Source organism: Anas platyrhynchos, chromosome 14 (assembly GCF_047663525.1).
Source record: "Anas platyrhynchos isolate ZD024472 breed Pekin duck chromosome 14, IASCAAS_PekinDuck_T2T, whole genome shotgun sequence".
Lineage (NCBI taxonomy): Eukaryota > Metazoa > Chordata > Aves > Anseriformes > Anatidae > Anas > Anas platyrhynchos.
Window position 1 is genome coordinate 15,926,488 of NC_092600.1, and position 18,727 is coordinate 15,945,214.

Consider the following 18,727-nt stretch of genomic DNA (forward strand, 5'->3'; position numbering starts at 1 on the left):
AGTCTGTCTGTCTGTCCTGCCTTCAGCTTTAGTCAGCCTGCAAGTCTGCAGAGGGAGGAAAAGATGATAAAGAGAGGAAAAAATAGAAAGCCAAGTTACATATTCATATGGAGAAGGAAATTCCGTTCTGGCCCTGCAATAGAAGCCATGAATCATGGCTTTAATACAATAGACATTGAGTGCATGCAGATGCAAATCCCCTTGGATAGGCCAACATTTTGAATACCACAAGACATGTTTTTAGGCTATCCAGTACTGGGAATGTTGCCATCACTACAGGGCTGTAGCAGAAAACAGGATTTCAACTGTACTGGTGTCATACGGTCATTGGGAAATCAGATAACTGGTCTACTCATGTAGAATACTCTCTTACCAGGGGTTCAGTACAAAAATTTCTTTGCCTCCATCTTTAGTGCATCTGACTTCTACTGATACTGAGTCACTTGCTAGTGCTGTGTGGGAGAGGGACAGAGCTCAAGTGCCACCATTCCCTGAGGGTAGGGCCTTGAGTTTCCACAATGATGCTGGGTGAGGCACTCATGTGGCTGTCTCACCTGCTCTGTGCCAGACACACATTTTTTGATAGCTTCAGCCTAGATTTTACACCATGAGAGCTCAATGATGACAGACCCAAGATGAATTTTATGTTTCTAAAGGGAAAGCCAAGGCTGGAAGCAAACTGGGTTATTTCAGTGCGTGTTTAGCTGCACAGAGCTCTTTGCTTTTTAAGCTAAAATTGCAGGTGGCTTTCCTCACTTCCAGCCTCCACATATTTACTGTGCTGTTACTAGAGAAGAAGAGGAGCTTCCTCTGTGCCAGAAAAGTTTTAAAAAAAAAAAAAAAAAAGGCAAAACATTTAACACAATGAATTGACTTCTAAAAAAAATAACTTCAGCGAAGAAGCATGTTTTTCCATTCACTGTAGTGATGTTGGAGCACGGTATAAATATACTTTATTTTTCTAAAGCTTGGAATTATTACCTGACAGCTTAAAATGCTGATTTAATGCAGCCCTGCAGAGAAAAGTGGTGGTTCTGTCATTACGGAGATAGCCAATACACATCATAAAATTGATGCATGGCAGCCCTGAATAAGGCACTGCACATCGTTCATTATTACATCACTTTATATTAGGACTGCGGGGATCAATAAAAAGCAACAGGATTAAATGCTGCCAGTTTCCCCCCACCCCCACCCCAAAAGTCTTTTGATTGACATTATTTGCATGCAGGTGTGACTGAAGTGGTGCCGAAAAATACTGCACACCTCTTATGGTTTGGGGAAGGAACACTTTTTACTTCTTTCTCTGTTTTGTCATTCCCGTTAAGTTAATCACAGTATTCCCTGAGCCACCACAGTGTAAAGAAAGCAATTCAGACACGTGGAGCTGGAACATCAACCACCCTGTGTCTGTGGAGGGTCATGATGGGGGCACCTCCCAGAGGATGGAGAAAGAAAGTCCATGCATCTACATAGCTTTATCCCTCCTACAGCCCACAAATTAATAGGCTTCGCCTTATTTCCCCCTGTTTTAACCAGTCATTATGAGCCGTGGTTCAGAATGGAGCCTGGGGGGCACAGCACTCTCAGTGCTGGAGGTAGGTGGCTGCTGAAGCCCGATGCTGCAGCAGCCGTTCGTCTGTCATTAGCCACGTGGAGCTCACTGGCTGCGTGTCCTGGGGGCTGGGGAAGGCTGGGAGCCAAAACACACTGCCACTCGGAACCAGCTTCAACACGGAGATGGTTGCCTGGAAAGTGGAAGTATCTTTTTCCTTGTCAGCTCCCATGCGTCCAAGTCCTTTGAAGGGGTTTTCCACAAGGAGCTGTCTGCTGTCCCTACCCTGCCAGGCTGCTGGCAAGGAGGAGAAGGGCAGCAGAAGAGGGCAGTGGGGCAGATTCTCTCCTGATGCCACCTCCCTTGACTTGATGAGGTCTGTCCTCTTCCAGCTCTCAGTGGCAAGCGCACGGATCCAAACAAGGGGCTCTGGCAAGAGCACAGACCTCTCTTTTATTGGTGAAGAGTAGCTCTTCCCGTGTTTTGGTTTAAGCAATATGCCGTTTGTTTTCCAGATGTGCAGTAAAATCCAGCTGGGAGGAGTGAAATGTGCTTGATGGACTAAATCATGACTAAATATTGTCTACGCTGTAGGCTCAAAAAGAGGCTGTTCAGCAATCCCCAAAGTCTGTTCCAAGTCAGAGACTTTGGGACACATTTTTTATTGTTAGGTTATAAATATCTGCAGGGCTTATAACAGAAATATTGATGCTACCTTCATACAACAAGCAGGATTTTTAAAAAAGGCAATGTTTTCAGGTTTGGGTGCATCCCATTGCGTTGCTCCTGAGAGCGGCATTACCCCATAGGAGCAGATACGTGCCTTACCTGAGCATCCCCACGGGAAGGGACAGGCTTCAGAGATAACTTTCCCTAGCTGAAGCAACATTTACCATGCCTTGAAAGTGAATGACAAACAGGTGGTGGGCTCCAAACTAACGGTGCTTTTCTTTACATTTGCTGAGTTTTATGGTTTGCTTGCAGATTGCTTCCATTTGGGAGGTGGAAGTTTACTGTGCTCCGTGTGGCTGCACAGAGCCAACCTCACACATTCAGCAGCACAGAGACACATGCAAAAGCTTTTTGTGCTCTTGCATTGTCTGAGACATCAGAGCGACTGCCCTCGAGTCTGTAAGGTTAGGGAAGATGTCATCTTTAATATCATAGGAAGACCACTATCTGATCACCTTTCTCCACCTGGCTGTGAAATAAAAATAATAATAATAATAAAAAAAACACAGTAGTGTGTGATTACTTTGCTTGGCTTGAATTTAAGCAGCTTGCAGAAGTTCAGAAGGAGACAGACAGGAAGCCCTTGAGTGTTTCTGAGTGCAGGAACTGTGCTTGATGCTTCCAGGAACAACAGTTCACACCTTCCCATCTCAGATCAGATTGGTGCTACGTTGCCTGTGTGTTCTATCATCGCTGAAACAAGCTATTAACAGCAGTCTTCTTGTATTTCAGATGTGAATGCTTGCCTGGTTACAGCGGCAAACACTGTGAAATAGATGACGATGACTGTGTGGGCCATAAGTGTCGCCATGGAGCTGTCTGCGTAGATGCAGTCAATGGCTACACCTGCGTCTGTCCTCAGGGTTTCAGGTACGTGACAGTCAGCTCCCCATACGAACTCTTCCATACATGTTGTTGGGGCACTTTCTTTACTTACCTTCATCCTCAGGGCTGACCACCCTCTGGATATGGTATTGATCTGTCATTCCTGCGTGGATGGATGGCTCAGTGCTTCCTATCTTGTAGCTGATGAAGGTCTGAAAGGCTAAACTGAATACAGAGGATTGAGGATTCTTGCTTTGAAAATAGTTTAGCTTTTGTGCAGTGCTGTGGCAATTTGCCTGCCCACCTGCCCCAGCCTTTTCTGGTGAAACACTAGGTGGTAATACACTCATATCAATTATATGGAGATAAACTCTACGTATGCGAGAGAGCAAACGATAATAAAATTACATATATAAACCCTCAGACCTGGCTGTAAGAAAATAAGATTCTGAAGATTTTGTGCCTGTGTCTCAGTGCCTGCTGGTGGACAGGCTCAGTACAGTTGGGGCTGTAAATTTTCAGTCTCTGATTCTGACATATGCCAATAAATCTGACTCCTGGAAATCTCACTGTCTGTCAAAGATAAGTGTGCTACTCCAAATGGATTCACTAATCATTGCCTGAGGCTGGATACTGGCTTCCTTCCAGCTAAACCTTTTCTCTGTTTGAAATACACACGAGACAAAGAGGAATACCTGAAAAGATCAGTCTTGACAAAGCAGAAATTGCATGAACACTTACAGATCCTTTTCCCTGCCTTGTATCTACAGTTGTTTTCATTCTTCTTGCTTTCATCCTTGCTGGGTGTTTTTTTCCCCTTATCAACACACGTTTTTATTGCAAAGCAGACAGACTTCCCTAAATAGGCATTGATATATAACATGATGTCAACCCATGGTTTCACGGAATCAGACTTGTTATTTACAGGATATCAGATACCCTTTCAATTTCAAATTCATACCATTTTCAGTACGTTTCATTCTCTGCTTCAATCCTTTTGATGGCTTATGGGATCTTCCAAGTTGCTGACTGGCTACGTAACAAGTGGCTGCCCCACAGAGGAATTGTAAATGCTCAGTGTTATCTAATTGTTAGAGCACTGAGAAATGGGATTGCAAAGTCACACCACGAGGCAAGGCTACCTCAACCCTGTCATCAGACAGTAGTGACCGGGAGATCTCTGCTGCAGTTGCCTTGATTTTTGAGGCATGTTGGGACTAGGCAGTGATGAACACAAGGGTTTTTTTTGTCATGTTTTGTTTTTGTGGTTGGTTTTGTTGCTGGTTGGTTGGGTTAGGTTGGGTTTTGTTTTTTTCTCTCCACTAAGACAGGATCACAATGTTTGATAGGGATATTTTGAGTTGTGACACAGCTGAGCTGAACAGCAGGGGTAGGTGGGGGACTGGTCTGGGTCCCTGCCTGTGCCCATGCAGCCCCTCGGGCAGTTTGGGCAGCGTCCCTTGTTGGCTGTTCTCACAACAGGGACCTCAGGAGCAGGATCAGGAGCAACCGTCTGTTAATTCTCTTAAATGAGGGGTTTTCATGAAAATACAAGTGCTTCAAACAGCTCCAAAACTCTCCTACTAGCTCCTACAGCACTTCACAGCCCGAGGTAGACCTACACGAGCAAAGTACAGGTAATCCCCCTGCCTGATAACTGCAGAGCCAGGAATAGCATGAGGTATCATGCTTATTTCCATTTTTTTGTACTGCTCCTTGCCATCTCTCTAAATTTCCTGTGCAAGGCGCAAGAGAGTGCGGGTGTTTTAAGGGAAAAACATCGCAGTGGGCAGTAACAAGATCTGCCAAAGCAGAGAGCAAGCTGAAGCCCCTAGAGTTCTCCACACAGAGCAGTTCCTGGTCTTGCTTGATTTCAGGTTTAAAATTCTGCTAACAGAATATGGTCTGCTCATTTGTTCATTATTCTTTCCATGACTCTAGCCTTTTATAGTTTAAAGGCCTGCTGCTCTGAAGGGGTTTCTGATTTATTTATTTATATATATATTTTTTTAAGATTGCAATTGCCAAGGTAGTGATTGACAGAATTCAGGCTTCTGATGTACAGGGTTATAGATTCAGTTCACAAAGTGTGCTTCAGCTGCTGACTGTACAGCGAGGAGATAACTTTGTAAGTACTTGAAGGCTGCAAGTGCTGATGAGAAGGAGAGAACACAAGTGGGTGGTCTGAAAAGGTAACTAGGAGACCTATTATTATGATTAATAAAGTTTTTTTGGCTAAATTTCAGGAATCATTTCCCAGCAGTTAGTTTACAGTGACCTCCCAGTCATCTGGAGCTTATGCTGTTGTAATAAATGCATAGACCTCTAACAATTTTATGGCTGTTGCTATGCTATACATCAAAGCCACTTGCACTCACCAAGTAATAAGGTTGTTAAAACTTAACATCCTCATACAGTTGAACAAATGGCAGTCTCTGGTAATTCTTAACAGTGGTGAGCCTCGCATGCACAATTACACCCCTCTGATCACAGCCCCAGAAAAGCAGTAGTACCAACGTGCACACACCTGGTTTTCCATGTTGGCATTTGCTGTTCACTGTTCATTTGTAGCTGTGCTCCATACCTTAGCTGATCATTCAGCAGCCTTTTGCAATTACATTTTCTTTCTGTGAAGTTTTCTGTTTTCTATCCAAAGGTGTTTTTTTTGTTTTGTTTTGCTTTGTTTTATATGGTGTTTTGTTTTTTTTTACCTCCTGGAGTTGAAAACATTTTCAAGAATTTGTGACCCCCTGGTGGATGAAAGCTAACTTATCAAACCTTCCTTCCAGCAATCAGCCTCACAGTAGTGTTGTCCTGACAAATGCTGCTCTAGTAGGGAATCACATATTAGGGCTGCTGAGCTTGGTACATAGCACTATTCCTTCATTGTGGGGAATGAGTTCCCCACTGGGACAGTTTGCTGCAAGAAACTCAACAATGATTATTTAAATAAATGAGATTGTACCAGGCAGGAAGGAGTTGGCCAGGCTATGCCTCTCTGGCTGTGCTCCAGATTCCTCTGCTAAGGAAATAAGTTGTATTAATGATTTCTAAAAATGTATTTTTTAAAGTTAAAATTAAGAAAAGTAAACGCTTGACAGACACTTGCTGCAAATGTAATGTTTAGATGCTGACAACACAACAGCCCCATTTGTGGGGCTGCCCACTGGAAGGGTTTCATGGCAAGGAAAGGTTGCAGAGGAGCTGGATGGAGGGCTTGGGAAATCTTTCTGAGCGACACCACGCAGAGACTCAGTGGCTTCTCACAACATTTGCTTTCTGTTAGTGCAGGCTGTTGCGGGCTGCATGTATTTTTTTATTATTATTTTTAACTTCCATGAAACAAGAGTTATATATACTGTCTTCCTTTCTGCTTTCTGGTTGTTTCTCACAGACAAAACAAAATGCTCGGCGTTAGGTAGAGCAAAGCTAATTGGCTGGCATAGCAGTGCTCCCTTCCACTGCGCCTCTCGGTAAAACAAATCACGCCTGACATCAGGTCGGTGGTAGCAGCACTTCTGTGGGATCAGCCCAAGCTTGTTCCCCTTGCTGTCTGTCCTGACCTGCTTACCAACTAGTTGCAAAGCCCTGCACTGGAGAGAGACATCACACGCTTAATGAAGCCAGGCTTTGGAGAGGAAAGTGCTCCGACCCGTGCACTTCAGTGCCTGGCTAGCACTGGGGACACAGCACTGACGTGTCCTGAGCTCATCCACCCTGGCTGCCATGCTGATAGGCAGCTACTGCAGGAACCAGCTTAAATTGGCAGGAACTGCTTTCTGTGCATCTGTCTTCCCATGAGGCTGGTGCTATTTTTTTCATGGTCCCTTGTTTTCTCAGGAAGTAGAACGTGAACCACACCTTGGTGAGCGGTGCTGTGCCGTCGAGGTGCTGCAGTGCCCTCCAGGAGTGGGGTGGCCATGGGGCTCTGCCAAGCTGCTGTGGCCAAGGGGTCCAGTCAGGAAGGGAAAGGCTCCCAGTCTATAAATAATTCATAGTTTAAGTGTGTTCACAAAGAGGTGTTCCTAAGACTGAGCAAAGAGTCAGTTCCACGTGCAGTTATTCCCCCAACCCACGCTGCCTTCCATGCTCATTTCCACCCCTGCCCCAGCAGGCTGAGCTCTGCACCGACCCCGTGAACCTCTCCAAATACTCCTTGGAGCAAAGCGAGTAGGGTTTATTGATTGCCAACAGTATTGCCTGCCAAATTACCCTTTGGAGATATGTTTGTCTACATTAATAGATTGGCTTGTTCCTGTGCAAGATGATGTTTTTCTGGTAGAGGCTATTTACCGCTGGCTGATGAGGCAGGGTATGGTGTAGTGGTGTATTTTGTTTTTTTTCTCCAATCCCTTCCCGAGAGCATTAGCAACTTACAGCTGCACACTCACAGCACCAAGTGTCACAGCACTGAGCGAGCTGCCCGCATGGTGCTGCGCCTCAGGAAATCCTCCTGCAGAGGTTTTTGTCCTCCTCATGCGTGTTCCTCTGTAACGGGTTTTTATTTGCCCTACACATCACCACAGGCAAGGCCAAGAGATTTGGGCGATGACAGGGAGCTGGTTAGGATGTTCCTTGCTTTACAGAGGCTGTGGGGAAAGGAGAGCTTTTCTCTTTTTCTCCCAGGTGCCAAGTCCAACTGTTTTCATCTTTCAAGGCGTTTTTTGGGTTTGTTTGCCTGAGGAAAAGGAAGAAAATTTCCTCTACAAAACAGAAAGGAAATCCCTTGTTCCTCTGTAACGTGTAGCTATCCCAAAGCAGGGATGCCATGACAACTACAGAGCATTGTGAAACAAGTTGAGATGAAGAAACCCAAAGCAATTAATGCTTTACTCTGCCCTCCTGGTGTTTCCTCTGTTTGTAAAAAAAACAGTAATGCAAAGCCCTGGGTCTTTTCTGTCAGACATGATATAAATGCAGAGCAGCTCCACTGATGTTGATGCAGTTCAGGATTCATCCCACACATATTTCATTGTGAATCTGTCTTTCTTTTGTCTGATACAAAGAGTTTCCCAGAGGCAGACCAGGGAGCAGCATGTGTTGTGAGACCAGGGCCAGGGAGAGGTTTGGGCTCTCACGCCGTGCCACACAGCTCTTAGGGCAGGGCCATGGGCCTGTGCAAAACTGCACATCAGGAACTGTGAAAAGGAAAGCAGGCACCCCCAGTTCCTTCTCTTTCACAAGCAGCAGGTCCCTATGGCTGAGCAAGATTGTTCCTGACTATGCTGTGGCTCTTTTATTTGCTATTCCTGCACATCTACTATTGGTACTATTTGCTGCAGGGTAATGGCTTCGTTTCCAGTTCTAATTGTATCTAGGAAGATTGCCTAGAAATTCACTGAGCTTCCAAGTCTCACCTGCGTTACCAGAGAGGAGTGAGGTTTGGGGCATTTTTTGCTTTGTTTTTATACTAGCACTGTTATTCCACAAAGTGCTCCCCAAATGGCAGGAAATTCCTAGCGGGACAAGTGGGATTTCACTGCTGCAAGGCTGTGCTGAGGGGTTATTCAATGCATCACTGACTGCTGCAATCCTCTCCTGGAAAGCCCTCTGTCCCAGCGCCGACACCGAGAGGCAGAGCAGGAGAGCCTGAACCCGCAACCACCCCACCTGACACACGCTCCCTCCTCTCCAGCCACCCATTTTTCACCATTTTGCTGTCTACACATTTTCAAGCTGTCCCAGTACGCGTTTGTTGGGTTTGGACAGTGCCTTGCCCTGAGAAATCTGAGGTATGGTGCAGGGCTTGCTGTGTGCAGCCAGCGGGACCCAGAGCCCAGCCCGGCCCTCTGCAGCACCCAGGGGCTGCAGCAGCCCAGGGGGTGCACAGGGCAGAGATTTTTTTCCATTTACTTCTTGCAGTTTAGTCTGACACATGGTATCACTGTGAAAGATGACTGCAGCTTTTTGCACTTTCTCCCTTTCCTCTGCTCCTTCGATGCCGGTGTCAATATTTCAGCGTTACTGAGTCGTTCTGCTCTGTTGTACAAAGCAAAAAGCCTGGGAGGTGGGCAGCCCTGCTGCACCCGGGCTGGCAGCCTGGGGACTGAGCCCTCGCTGCTCCCAGGAACCGTGGCCCAAGCCTCAGAGCTCAGAAGCTCCTATAATGTTGTTTTTTCTCAGCCTCTTACGTCATTGAGACCAAACCGTAGCACTTTCCTACAGATCCAAATATAACCTGGGTTCACAAGTGCTCAGACTGAGCATTTGCTTTGCAGCTACCTCGGACTCTGGGAGGTCTTCCTCTCCTTTGCATGTTTCTGCTCTGTGATGTAGCCAACCACAAACTCAGCTAAAATAAAGTTGATGATCCCATTGCCATCAGAAACACCCAATGCAGGAAAGCTGCATGGCGTTAGCGCATTGCTTCTGAGAATTGTTAGCAGTTCCCACCTATTGATTATATGCTCTCTGATCTGCAGTACAGCAAGTGAGGAGACTGTAAGAGACACTAACAATAGAGGATTTTTCCCCCATGTGCGGCACCAGAGGTAGACTCAGGTCACAAAGCCTAGGGTGGGGATTTTTGGCTGAGGAGTGCTGCACATTTCTGAATGGCAGGGAGAGCAGGTGGCCAAGACTCAGGTTTGGGCTTAAATGGTCCCAGACGAAGCTGGTGAGGGGCCTGGAGAACAAGTCCTACGAGGAGCGGCTGAAGGAGCTGGGCTTGTTCAGCCTGGAGAAGAGGAGGCTCAGGGGCGACCTTATCGCTCTCTACAGATACCTTAAAGGAGGCTGTAGTGAGGTGGGGGTTGGCCTGTTCTCCCACGTGCCTGGTGACAGGACAAGGGGGAATGGGCTAAAGTTGCGCCAGGGGAGTTTTAGGTTAGATGTTAGGAAAAACTTCTTTACCGAAAGGGTTGTTAGGCACTGGAACAGGCTGCCCAGGGAGGTGGTGGAGTCACCATCCCTGGAAGTCTTCAAAAGACGTTTAGATGTAGAGCTTAGGGATATGGTTTAGTGGGGACTGTTAGTGTTAGGTCAGAGGTTGGACTTGATGATCTTGAGGTCTCTTCCAACCTAGAAATTCTGTGATTCTGTGATTCTGTGATTTTGCTGGGAATGTCTGCATGGCACGGTGTGGGATGGAAGCTGTTTTAGACAGACCGCCATACCTTGCAGAGCTAAATAAGCAGCGCAAAGTGCAGAACAAATTGTTTTCAGTATTCTAATTGGCTCATTCAAACCCAGCGTGGGGATTTCTGTATAGCATTATGCTGGATAGCTTTCATGCAGCAAAGCTGGCATGTGGTAGATGAATCTCAGAGTGACTGTACCGCAGTAGTAGTACATCAGCATCTAAAAATGCTTCCTTCCTTACAAAAACTGTGACAAATGAGGCTGCTATTTTCTTTACTTTCTACAGTGGACTTTTCTGTGAAACTCCTCCGCCAATGGTTCTGCTGCAGACGAGCCCCTGCGATAACTACGAGTGCCAGAACGGCGCCCAGTGCATCGTGGCACACCAGGAGCCCGTCTGCCGCTGCCTCGCCGGCTTTGCTGGACAGAAGTGCGAGAAGCTCATCACAGTCAACTTCGTCGGGAAGGATTCCTACGTGGAGCTGCCGTCAGCCAAAATTCGCCCTCAGGCAAACATTTCCCTCCAGGTATGTCATGCAGAGAACATCCATTGCCAACCCTGTACTTTTCTACATCTACATCTACACATACGTACGTGTTTTCATCCTGAAGGAACAGGGCCTGTCAGCCAAGATGCTGACAAAGAGTCAGTTTAGAGCCAGTTGGCTTCTCTAAAAGTATTGAAACATTTAGGAGCAGCTAAGGCACCACTGTGCCTTTGTGGACACACAGCCTGCCTCCAGCATCCCACCGCTCTTTTTTTTCCCAGGACTGGCAATATAACTAGAGATGTTTCAGCAAACTTCCCTGTCTTCGTACTGATTTACAGCATTGTCTTTCATCCCGTAGAAAGTGAGCAAGTTGCATCTAAAAAAAAATAAAAAAGACTTTTTTTTCTTTTGTACTATAGCAGTTTTTGAGAGCTGGAGACTGAAAGTGGAGTCCTCGTTTTTTGATTGTCTTCACAATTATTTTTTTCTTGATGTGTATGAAAGCCAGAGGGAGGAGGGTTACTCCATTTTCTCCAGACTCTCTAAATGTCAGCATGACTTGCTATTTAACTTGAGTTGAGTGGATTAAACATGGATAAACCAGATGTGGGACCCTCTTTCCATCTTCATGTTCACAGAAGAATATGTGAACAGATCAGCGCTTGCTGAAATTCATTTGCTTGTAATTGTGGCATGCTTCTTCCACTGCCAGAGTTGATTTTCAAAAACTCCAGTTTATTGAGAAATACATTCATGAGTCGCCAAAAATACATTCACAGTGTATTTACAGGAACCAAATACATTGCAGCTTTCTCCTCCTGAAGACTAGTTCTCACTTGAAACAAGAGAGCCATGTTAGTACAAAGCTAACATGTTTCTGTATGAACCTACTCAATGTCACCGAGACCTTTTTGTGTCTCATGGCTCTTCCTCTCATTGTTGCTCATATATATGATTTATTAAATCATATTTCAATTTCATATATGATTTCTGCATGATTTTTAATATAAATTTATTGCTTCAATTTTAATCATTCTCAAGCAACCTTACCTGGTTATTAATGTTTCACAGGTAGCAACAGACAAGGACAATGGCATCTTGTTATACAAAGGAGACAATGATCCTTTGGCTCTGGAGTTATACCAAGGACACGTGAGGCTCATCTATGACACACTGAATTCTCCACCTACCACAGTATATAGGTAAATATCTAAGCTTTACGAGACAGTTTGTTTCAAAAAAAAGATGGAGAGGTAGGATTTTTCTAAGAAATAAGCATGGAAGAAGAAACTTTCTTTTCACATCACTGCATCTTTTATGTATGCAATTAGATAAGAAAATCAGAATAAAGTCTTAGTTGGAGACTGCATGATTAAAAGTTGTCATTTATAGGTAATGCCAATGATACTGTGTCCTATGCTGGTTTCAGAAAAAATGTTGTGCTTTCTCATTTACTGTAGAGATTTAAGTGAATGTTGTCCTTGAAGCAATGGGTCCTTCCAAGCAATCAGTTTCTCTGATGTTGATATTGAGCATTAACTTACGGTACTGGGACAGAACAGTGACTATGCAAGTGCAGGATTAGAACATTTCCAAAATAGGAGGAGAAGGGTTGAATTCCTCTAAGAGTGAATGTTTTTTGATCATCTTGTACATATATCAGGAGTAACTACACAAACCGTGAGAAAACACAAATTACACAGGTAGATTGTAGGGCAATTTGACCTTCAGACACTTGACTGTTGGGGACACCAAACCCATTTTTTTTATTAGTCACAAGAAAGAAAAGCAATGTAAAATGTAGAAGTGAAGTCCATGCACAAGGGAACTTCCTTGGGAAAGAGAGGCATGCTGCTCATGTTTTCCACTGCCTTTCAGCTACCCTCTCCCCTGGGAGAGGAATTCTCTGATTATTTTTAAGCTGTGATGCTCCAGTTTGTTCTTTGTAAGCATGCAGTTGTGTCCACAAGGAGCCCTTCTGGGTTCAGTGCAGCTTCATTGCATTGTATATGCAGTCGAGGTGGATTTCCAGTCCACCCCACTCTTTTAGGAAGAGACTTCCTTTAAAGTAAGTACAAGGATGCCACAAACTCAGACTAACCGTGATGTGCCCTGTACTTGTGCTGGAGAGTTCTCTCAACACTTGTTAAAACCACAGTCTTCCAAAAATGTGGTCGTTCTGCAGAGTTTTCTTTAAGGGGAACAGTAATATATTTAAGAAAATGAGAAAATTATTTCTGTATAAAGACAAGTTGGATAATATCAGTGCAGAGATGTCCCCAGAAAGAAAAATGGTTTGTCCACTGTAGGAATGAAGAAAGTGGTTTGTTAGTGACTTTGACCAGCTGGGTAGGTGTGAAAAATTCCTCTGTGTGTGGCTGCTAATCCTAATTGATTTCATGTTAGAGCAAAGCTGAGGTTGTTAAACATTTTTACACCGCTAATTAGAACATAGGGAAGCTTATTATGTGTGGGCAGCACATGAGGTGACAGATCGGCGTGGATGCTTGCTTTCTGTTGTCGAGGGCAGAGAGGTGTGGTGACAAGAGCTGTTGCCACCATCAGCAACACTTTATAGATCTGCTGCCTTCTGGTGAAGCTGCCAGAGATGGCAAGCAGCAGTGTCCTCATTATCCCTGCGCCCTTCATATTGATCAAGGAGGAGGTCTCCATTCAGACTGACACCTCATTAACATAAGATTAATGGTCTGTTCACTACATTTTGTACCGTGTGATCTGTTGAGATGGGAAAGTAGCTGCTTAATTCGATGCCCTTTCTGAAATGTCACTCTAATCTTTTATTAGTTTAAGGAGTAGAGCAAAATGGGATTAGCATGGAGCTTGATGGGAAAAGATTAGGTTGATTGAGAAAAACTACAGCTAAAGAATGTCAAAAAGGGCTTCTAAATAGATTAAGAGACTTGTTTTCCTTAAGGGCTGAGAAAGGGGGAGGAAACCTGCCTCTCCCCTTACAACCATGGATTTAAGGGTAGGAGGCATGAGTGGGTCTGGTCTGACCTCCCTGTGTATCCTGTTTGACTTCCAGCGAAGGCGTAAGCTGTGTTTGGCTAACATATGACTTCCAGCTAGGCCCCGAGTTTTCACAGGAAAGCACCAAATAAAGGAAAATCCCCTATTTCCTTTAGTAGCTTGGACAATGGTCAATCATTTCCATTATTCAGGCGTTGGCCATCATTCCTAAGTTGAGTTTTGCTAATACCTTCTTGATGTTTCAGAGGCTAAAACATCTGGTACTGGCTCCCATGAGTTTATCTGTACTTTTAATTGCATTGTACCCTATGTTGCATTGTATTGAAAAGAGTAGTTGGTTCAGTGTGGTGTATTTTATCTAAACCTTTAGAATTGGGTGACTTCTGTGCAACTTACACTATTTTTCATTTTTCATTAAAAATAAGGTTACTAGGAGAACCAGAAACATTCAAATGATAGTGCCACCACTGGAAAAACTGTTCACCATCTCAATTACTTCCTCCTTGCTCTCTTGTTTGGATGCCTTATTTAAATGTCAATCCTTAGCAAAAGTGGACTGATTGACTTTGAGGGGCTCTGCTGTAAGACAGATTCATTTTCAGAGGCAGTATCAGGAGCTCCTGTCCTCCGAAGCGGTCCACTTCTCAGAAAAGATGAGCAACCGTTTGGCTATTGCTTTGGCTCAGAAGTGTGTGCCAAAAGAGGAGAAGGCCTTAAAATACTGCCTGGTGGGTAGCGCACCAGTTACAGCTGCAGGAAATCTACAGCTGACCTTGTCCTGTGCTGTAACTGAGATGTTTTGCTATTTCAGGTACTCCTGTGATGGGATGTGGGAAGTCCCTGGCAAGCCACATTATCTGTAATTTTTCATAAGGGTCACCACAATGGGTTTTATTAAGAGTGTTTAAGAACAGTAAAATTAGCAAAATACTTGTCTAATATATGTAATGTCCTGTAGGGATAAGATAACAGCCTGTTACCAGACAAGTTTTGAAGCTAGCAGCGAGTATGGTATACATGGTGGTAGTTTTCAGTAGGCAAAGGGTGATGGTAGAACGAAGTACACAGCAAGTTATGTTGTAAAACTCTTCGCCCAGGCCCTTAGGATTTAGCCAGGGTGAAGGTTTGTACCAGGCAAACTGCATGCACGCTCTGGAGTTACCAGTTGTAGCATATTCTGCGGATGGCCTTGCCTTGCAAACTTATTGTCAGAAATTGTTTGAGTACAGGGATGTGACATAATATTGGATTGCAGGCATGTTGGATACAGCAGTTCGTTTTATCTGCTCTGTGAGGGCAAGTTGTCCCTGGCTTTTGAAGCACACCTGTTCCCGTATCTCAGTAGCAATTTTGAGCAGATTTAAGTAGATCTAAGGACAAAGTCAGTCTGGAAAAGCCCAAGATCAATTTGTTCACTCAGCTTTACTTCATATATTCATTCCCGTGCTATGTTTGGATGGAAAGGTTCAAGTTGATGTTGGACTTTCAGTGAAGAAGTATAAAGAACTGAGTAGTTCATTTGGAAGAGACCTTCAAAGGTCATCTAGTGCAGCTGCCTGACCTCTTCATGGCCAATCAAAAGTTAAACATATTCATGAGGGCCTTGTCCAAATGCCTCCTGAACAGTGACAGGCATTGGGCATCAACCACCTCTCTAGGAAGCCTGTTCCAGTGTTTGACCACCCTCACGGTAAGGATATTTTTCCTAATAATCTAGTCTGAACCTGCCCTGGCACAGATTTGTGCTATTCCTGGGTGTCCTGTCATCAACAGTAATTCTTTCATTCTAGTCAGAAGAAAGGTCAGCAAAAGTCCAATGGAAAGGATTACATGAAGTACATTTTCATTTCTCATCAAATTAGAAAGAAATACAAGTTAATTCACAACTATGAAGTGATTAAAATTGTCCTTTTGAAAGAAGACCTGACTGGTTTGTTACAGGAAATCTTCATTTGTAGGCTGCATGATAAAGGCTTCCTGAAGCTCATAACAACTATGCTATAGAAGATTTATTTTTAAAGTAAGATTCCCACTTGGTTCTTTTATTCAATTTAATTATGCCATATATCACAGAATCACAGAATTGTAGGGGTTGGAAGGGACCTCAAAAGATCATCAGGTCCAACTCCCCTGCCAAAGCAGGTTCCTTAGAGCAGGCTGCCCAGGTAGGTGTCCAGATGGGCCTTGAATATTTCCAGAGATATCTCTTAAATATCTTAAATAACTCCACAACCTTCCTGGGCAGCCTGTCCCAGTGCCTCATCATCCTCACCGTGAAGAAGTTCTTTGGCATGTTGGTGTGGAACTGCCTGGGCTCTTTCTTGTGGCCATTGCCCCTTGTCCTGTCCCCACAAACCACTGAAAAGAGGTTGGCCAAATCCCTCTATCTCCCACACCTCAGGTATTTATACACATGGATGAGATCAATATTCATATATATATGTACAAATGAGAACAGAAACCTGTTCTGAGCACTTTATCAACCTCCTGGCTTCTACACGGGTGGAAGTTACTCTTCCATACCATGACGGTACCTAGCATTCAGCCAACAGTTAGTTGCTGAAATAAAGTAAATCTTTTACACAGATACCCCTCCTTAACTTAGAGATACCAACTGATGAGGAATTCACTGCTTTTATTTATGACCATGCTCCAATTGTTAAAAGCTCGAATTAACAAAAAAAAAAAAAAAAAAAGAATAATTTAGGTCCCAGTCATTGGAATTAGTATCTGTTTAACTGTTTTCTATCAGGAGAGATTCTTACTTTCAGTCTCTTTTCCTACATTTGCTCTTTTTTTTTTTTTTCCTGATAGATTTTATGCTACTGCACAGCCATATTGATTTGAATGCTAAATTAATCCTTTGCAGTAGAAATAGAAAATAGAAATTTGACACAAACTACTGGTGTAATTTCCTCCAGAGTTCCTGGATTGTTCTGTTGCGTACAGACTGTCATAAATGGTAAAGTGTGATATGCAGACGTCATTGGTGTAAAATCATATGTTTTCATGCAGGCTTCCTGACAGCAGTGAAAAGGAGGCAGTCAGGAAAATACCAGAATTAATTGTGTTTGTCCTTCTGCAGAGCCTACGCCCAAATTACGTTATAGTTCTCTATAAAAGTATCCTTGTGTAATCCATTTTCAAAAATGCTACGTCATTAAAAATGCTTCTTACAGATTGTATCATGCAGTTGTTGCAGTCTGCCTAATTCTTACATAGCATAGATGGATGTTCTTGTGGTTAAAGCACAAAGCCTGAAGTCAGAAGAGCTTAAGGTCTTCCTGTATCTGCCTCATTTGTGATAACTATGACATGACAAATTAAATCTGGCTCTTTATGCACAAAAAGTACAGAAATGTACAAATCCATGTCTCCGTGAGATGAGATTCCTTCTTCCACCAGGCTGTGAAGCAGGACAAGGCTCCTACCCCAGTGGCATTCGCCAGCTGCCTGCATTATTCTCTGTTGCTTGGCCTCTGCCCACAGCATGCCACTCTGAAGAGCTGAATTTAGGTTTTAACTCAAGGATTTTGACCCTCTACTCAGTTTTCATAGACTTCTCCTCCACTCTTTTGGTGCTGAGATTGAACAGCTACTTCGGTGATGGAAGAACTTCTACATCTGCCAAAGAAGGGAGATGGGATTCTTCTGTAATCACCTCTCCCTAGCTGCAGTCACTTATCTGTAAAGAAGCCTGGGAGGTTTCCTCATTAATACAGTGCCTTCTAGGGAGGAATGTGCTGGAGGAGTGAAAGCATTAATTCTTAGGATCATTATTAGAGCTTGTCAAACCCAGTTTTTACCAAAACTTTTTTTGCAGATCTTACTGCATGCCGATCCTTTTCTTCCTAAAACCTTCAGATTATACCTTCTGGAGCTTGTGCTGTGCCTTTCCCTCACAGGACTCCTTTTTAATACTTCTGGATGGTCTCTAAATAGACTGTTTTTCACAGATTTCTATGAGACATCACTGAGCTCTTTATAATTCTAGGTATTTGCAATTCATTTTATTCTTTCTATCCTACGCCTTATTTTACTCAGGTAATCCTTAGGGATTTTTCATCAAATATAATGAGCAAAACCAGCATTAATTTCTGACCTGCACAGCAAATGTTGTAAAACTTGAATGTACATATACATCTTGCATGAGACAAGGCAAAGGACAGATGAATTATTTTTTGCCTTTATAAAGGGCTCTGGTGTATTTGAAGAGAACAAAGAAGACAAGTGTTTTTCTTAGTGGATTTCTGTAGTTTTCCACATTTTTTTTTTTTTTGGTAGTAGGACAATGAAAATGTAAGGCCACGACCTTTAAATATCATCCAACTTTTGTCATTTGGTTCAGAATCAAATATTTGCTTTCATGAAATTCAGAAACTTTCTTCTGCAGAGATGAAGCTCAGAAAGAGTAAAGTTTTGTCCTTCAGGCTGCCTGATGACTTAGCAGTCAAAATCTCTTTAAGTTGAATTATTTTTTTTCCTTGTATGTCTCTTTAGTATCTCTTGCAAGAATGATAGCATTTCTCTTCTCTCTCTCCTCCTGTTCCCTTGAGATCATTCTCTTCGGTCTAGTACCTGAATACCCAGAAACAGTGTGCTGTGGACCCACGGCTTCCTTTCTAGCTGTATACATATGGGCAGGGGGATGCTTTATGAGGTGGCAAAACCTTCTCATAAAAAACAAAGCAAGTCAGTGTTAGCATGTCCATGTACCAGACATGGGAAATCAGGAATAGGTTGCCTAAAACCACTTGCCCTGTGCTGCTGACAAATAGAAGCTGCACCAAAACCCAGGCCGCCTTCGGCAGGGCCCCAAGCTTGGGCCTGCTGGTCTGAGTCACACCCGTAGTCCGGGGCAGAGCCGTGCCTGAGGCAGAGCCACGGGTGTTTTTGTCTTCCCCTCAGCACACTGTTGAACTCTGGAGAACTTAAGCCACAGTTTCTGAAGGCAATAAACACACAGGCCTTCATGTCATTTTACCTAATAATTTTAATTCACTCATATTACAACTAATTTGGACCCGATGATCTTTTGAGGTCCCTTCCAACA

General features: G+C 43.8%; 1 protein-coding gene across 6 annotated transcripts in view; it reads left to right on the forward strand.

Annotated features, from left to right (window-relative positions):
• SLIT3 (slit guidance ligand 3) overlaps nt 1-18,727 on the forward strand; it is a 515,831-nt gene that overhangs the window by 476,623 nt on the left and 20,481 nt on the right. For all 6 annotated transcript variants that reach the window (XM_027468588.3, XM_027468587.3, XM_027468585.3 and 3 more), the window contains 3 exons: nt 3,020-3,157; nt 10,479-10,719; nt 11,755-11,885. In XM_027468588.3, the coding sequence (XP_027324389.1) occupies nt 3,020-3,157; nt 10,479-10,719; nt 11,755-11,885 (510 nt within the window). The remainder of the gene's footprint in view (nt 1-3,019; nt 3,158-10,478; nt 10,720-11,754; nt 11,886-18,727) is intronic.